Source organism: Alexandromys fortis, unplaced genomic scaffold, assembly GCF_014885135.2.
Source record: "Alexandromys fortis isolate MF-2015 unplaced genomic scaffold, M_Fortis_MF-2015_v1.1 scaffold_26, whole genome shotgun sequence".
Taxonomy (NCBI): domain Eukaryota; kingdom Metazoa; phylum Chordata; class Mammalia; order Rodentia; family Cricetidae; genus Alexandromys; species Alexandromys fortis.
The window spans coordinates 12,363,482-12,368,340 of record NW_026067894.1 but is presented as its reverse complement, the minus strand read 5'-3'; the positions used below and the strand labels follow the sequence as shown (position 1 = coordinate 12,368,340).

The 4,859-nt window shown below is 56.1% G+C and overlaps 1 protein-coding gene across 1 annotated transcript; it reads left to right on the top strand.

The window, feature by feature from the left end:
• Nucleotides 1-228: 228 nt before the first annotated feature.
• On the top strand, nucleotides 229-3,419 carry Fndc5 (fibronectin type III domain containing 5). The gene is made up of 3 exons (XM_050154656.1): nucleotides 229-438; nucleotides 1,907-2,022; nucleotides 2,783-3,419. The coding sequence occupies exons 1-3, from the start codon at nucleotides 258-260 to the stop codon at nucleotides 3,257-3,259; spliced, it is 774 nt and encodes a 257-aa protein (XP_050010613.1). The 5' UTR covers nucleotides 229-257; the 3' UTR covers nucleotides 3,260-3,419.
• The last annotated feature ends 1,440 nt before the right edge of the window (nucleotides 3,420-4,859 follow it).

Genomic DNA, 4,859 nt, shown 5'->3' with positions numbered 1-4,859 from the left:
TGTGGCTGGGACTGGCAGGGGAGCGGTGCTGCGGCTCCTGCACTGGCCAGAAAGCGGGAGCCGCGGATCCCCGAAGCCCCTGGCTTTCCGGGAGCGTCCAGAATCGGGATCGGGGACAGGAGTGGGGGCGCCCTCGGTCCTCACCCCGCCCCCGCCCTCTCCCCGCAGCGGGGGCGCCCCGCCCCCCGGGCGCCCGACGTGGACGCGGCCGCTGCCGCCGCCGCCGCCGCGCGGGAGTCGCTGTCCGCGGAACCGATATGCAGGCGGCGCGGGCCGGCGCGGGGCGGCCGGGCCGGGAGGGCCGTGGGCTGGAGTGCGAGCGGGAGCGGCCGCCGGGCGCAGGAGTCGCCATGCCCCTCGGGCCACCGTGCGCCTGGCCGCCCCGCGCCGCGCTCCGCCTGTGGCTGGGCTGCGTCTGCTTCGCGCTGGTGCAGGCGGGTAAGGGGGCCCGGGGCGGGGGACGGGCGGAGGGGGTGCAGCCTCCCCCTCCTACGCTGCCACCGGGGAGTTCTCGGTTCCCTTTCCGCTCCCTGAGGACCTCCTGTGTCACCTGCTCCCTACTCTCCTAGCCCGACCTCAGCGCCTCGGAACCTTCTTGACCCCTAGACCCGTCCTTCAGCCGCTTAACCTCTTCCCTGGGATTTTAGGATCTAGATCCCTTCAGGCCGTCCCCTAATCCTGGGTCTTTGCCTCAGTCACCTTTTCTGGCCCTGGGAGCAGCCGAGGACACCAGTGCCCCACCTTGGGCCTCCCTCTGTATCCCTAAAGACCTTTCTCAGAGACCCACAGGCAGATCTGCACAGACGCACCTCTCTGTGCAGGAGCGACCATGAAGACAAGAACTGGAACCTGAGATTGCAGGGTGTGTGGGGGGGCCTAAGCCTGCTACAGTCAGTGTCTGGCCCACCCCACGGGCTGCCTCCCCAGATCACTCCGATCTGTCCCTCCTGGCTGCTGCTGCCGCCCTCCCCCCCCACCTCTTTCCTTGCCCTGCTTCTGTGTCCGTGTGTCTCTAATGCTCCACTTGTCGGCTCTCTAGATCTGTGACCGCAGCCACCTGTCTGTGTCCTTCTGTCCCTTTCCATCTGCATGTCTGGCATAATCCCTGGGCCTTGAGTCCACTCATCTGAGGGGTATGGGGTTACTGCTCAGGCCCAGGGCTTCTAATCACAACACCTGCGCTCTTGAGAGACACAGCCCGTGTGACTCTCCTCTCCCGGAAGGTCCTTGCTGTCCTGCTCCCCCACTGCCTTCCCACTTACTCTCTGAAATTGCCCCCATTCTCCTTCTCCTTCACCCAGAAGGCTTTGCCCTATCTTGGTGTCTCTCCACCCTGTTCTGAATGCCTTTCTCTAACTTCCCCCATCCCCGCCACTTGAGGCCCCACGGAATATGGAGAGGTTCACACGGACCCTTTCCCTTATGAGCGCTCTGCCCAGCTCAGCACAATTCTGGGTTGCCCCTCACTCCCAAGCCAGGGCTCAGCCCTTCCGGGCTCTTCATCTCGGGGTCTGTCTCCTTCCCTCAAGGTCACTTAGTTGACCGCGTGGGGCTCTAGAAAGGGCCGTGAACTAGGAGTTCTTGTGACTGCTTCCGTCTGATTAATCAGCTTCTACAACTCCGCTCAGCTATCCCCCCACCTCCGTACCTAACCACCCATCCACTAGACCTCACCCTGGCTGAGGCCTAGGCTCATCAGTTTTACCTAAGGACCCTTGGTCTGGCCAGTCTGTAGCAAGCGTCACGAGGACCCTGGGCCTCTCAACCATCCAGGGCCCAGCTGAAGCCTTGGATTCTCTTCTCCCCTCTCCACATAGCCTCCCCCAGCTTCCCCCTTCCTCATTTCTGGAGACACTGGGCCTCAGAGCCGGGCATGCTCAGGCTCAGGTGCCTCCCTGCCCTACAGACAGCCCCTCGGCCCCAGTGAACGTCACCGTCAGGCACCTCAAGGCCAACTCCGCAGTGGTCAGCTGGGATGTCCTGGAGGATGAGGTTGTCATCGGGTTTGCCATCTCTCAGCAGGTAACCCTTGAGGGTGCTCGGGAGGAGAGGGCATAGCAAGACGCTGACAGAAAACTGGAAGCAAACAGTGTTGCGTGCCTGAAATCCCAGAACTCAGGAGGCACAGCAGAAGGACTGCAAGTTCAAGGCCAGCCAGGCAATACAACAGACCCTGTCTTAAAACAAAACAAAACTAAAGCCGGGCGGTGGTGGTGCACGCCTTTAATCCCAGCACTTGGGAGGCAGAGGCAGGTGGATCTCTGTGAGTTCGAGACCAGCCTGGTCTACAAGAGCTAGTTCCAGGAGAGGCTCCCAAACCACAGAGAAACCCTGTCTCGAAAAAACAAAAAACAAAAAACAAAAAAAAACAAAAAAAAAAAAAAACCTGAAAAGAAAAAGAGAGGATAGTGTCTGTCTGTCTGGGATGTAGGGTGGTGGCAGAGAAACAGAAAAGAAACACAGGACAAGAGATATGAGTGACGAGTTGTACATTTAGCTTAGAATCGTGGCCACAGAAGGTCCATCGTCAGTGGAGGAGGGTTTGGGAATGGAAGTTCAGAGCATGGGTCTGACCTCAGACACACACTGGCATTCTTAGTCGTTGCGTGGCCTTGGGCAACATCCTGACCTCTCTGAGCCCCTTTTCTTAGCTGTACCATGGAGAAAATGGCACCCGAGGACGGGTTGATGGTGATGTAAATGAAAAGGACTTGTCACTGCGGAAGTGGGCAGCGTAGGGTTGGTGCCGGCCCACTGACATACCGAGCCCTCCCCCTTTCAGAAGAAAGATGTGCGGATGCTCCGCTTCATCCAGGAGGTGAACACCACCACCCGATCGTGTGCTCTCTGGGACCTGGAGGAGGACACAGAATACATCGTGCACGTGCAGGCAATCTCCATCCAGGGCCAGAGCCCAGCTAGTGAGCCTCTGCTCTTCAAGACCCCACGTGAGGCCGAGAAGATGGCGTCTAAGAATAAAGGCAAGCCTGGGCATGCTAGAGTCCCAGGGTGGGGGCAGTTAGGCGAGGGCGGTTGGGCAGAGCAGGGAGGAAGCAAAGCACCTCAAAAGATGGAGGTTTGCTTTGGTCCCCCAGGAGGAGACTGGTGTGTAAACGTCCTCCTTTGGATTGAGTCCAAACGCTGCCACCCCAAGCAGCCTTCACGATGTTCCTGGAACTCTTCATGTTCCAGGAACTTCTTCTTGTGGGCTTGGCCCCGGAGGAATGGCTGGGGAGGAAAGGAGCCCAGGACTAGCTAATCTCTCCCCACAGATGAGGTGACCATGAAGGAGATGGGGAGGAACCAGCAGCTGCGAACAGGCGAGGTGCTGATCATCGTTGTGGTCCTCTTCATGTGGGCAGGTGAGTCAGGCGTCCAGGTCCAGGTCCTTCTTCACTGACCCCTGAGGAACTGAGGGCTTGCAGATATCTAGGAGGGGGTGAAATTGGCTAAGTCCTGCCTGTAGCGGCTCTGAGAGCTAAATCTGACCCTTTCTCTAGTCCCCTCCACCCAAAACACAGCCTGGTATTACTGTTTTGTATGCTGTGGACACGCCTGCCTTCTTCCCCGCAGAAGTGGTCCAGCCTCCTAGGCTGGCACAGTCAGTGTACCGTGGTCCCAGCTTCCTCCTCTTCTGGGATGCTGGGCATCTGCGGTCATCAAGCTTGGGAAGCTCAGCAAGGAAGGCACTGCCTGACCTCAGATGTAGAGCACTCTCTTCACCTCCCTATTCTAGATGCGGCTGAGCAGCAAGCACACAATCTCCCACCTGCCCATAGGAATGGCCTCCCAGCCTTTGTGGGCCCACAGCACGTTGCCCCTCTTTAGTCTTTGTGTAATTTTGGGTGGGCAACTCTCTTTTCTTTCTAGTCTCTGAGCTCCCTGAGGATAAGGTCCACATCATTCATCCTTATATTCAACCAACCGCTCCATTCTAGACTCCACTCCACTCTAGAGGAGCCTTGTGCTTGCCAGGAACTTGGGCTGCAACAAGATTGGGCTTAACTATAATTGAATACAATGAGTGCTATAGTTGTTCTAGTGTGGAGAAGGGCTGGAGAGATGGCTCAAAGGCTAAGAGCACTTGATACTGATCTTCCAGAGGACCCCGGGTTAGTACCCAGCATCCATATCAGGTGACTCACAACCACCAAAAACTCCAGTCCCAGGGGATCCAACAATTCTGCCTCTGTGGGCACCTGTACCCACATGCACACACACAAAAAATTAAAAATAATAATAAAAAAAACCAATAAACTTAAAAATAGCACTAATATGAGAAAAGGAGATGAGGTCAATTCTGGAGCTAGAAGTAGAAAAATTTTAAAAATTTAAGTTAAAACAAAACAAAAACCATAGGGGCTAGAGGTGTGGCTCAGTGGTAGAGTGCTTGCCCATCATCCCTGAAGTCTAAGATTCAATCTCCAACACTGCAGACAGGACAAAAGACCGAGAGCAGAGGCAACATGGGAACCGAGCTGTGAAGGCTAAACAGAAGCTAACCAGGCAGCCAACAGAGGAAGGTTGTTCGCGATACGAGCTTCAAGAAACATCAAATTAAGCTCACAGACTGACTGAGGGTAGCTGTGGCCGTGACAGAGCGTGGAGTGTCAGGAACAAAGGGTAGAGAGCCTGAGGGCTGGGGTCTTTTGAGAGATTTGAACACCACACTCAAGCCTGAGTATCATGGTGGCTGAGGGCAGACTGTTGAAGAAGCATTTGGGGGAAAAATGTTTCTTACTCCCACAAAAAAGCAGGTACTCAAGAAAAGGCAGGAAGACGAGGGCTAGACAAAAGAGGAGGTTTGATTATGGTACATTATTAGGCTTGGCACAGACAGTGTTTACATAATCACAACA

Coding starts and splice junctions, on each gene's coding strand:
- Fndc5 (XM_050154656.1), top strand. CDS start 258: ATGCAGGCGGCGCGGGCCGGCGCGGGGCGGCCGGGCCGGGAGGGCCGT. Junction 439..1,906: donor CTTCGCGCTGGTGCAGGCGG/GTAAGGGGGCCC, acceptor CCTGCCCTACAG/ACAGCCCCTCGGCCCCAGTG. Junction 2,023..2,782: donor GGTTTGCCATCTCTCAGCAG/GTAACCCTTGAG, acceptor TCCCCCTTTCAG/AAGAAAGATGTGCGGATGCT.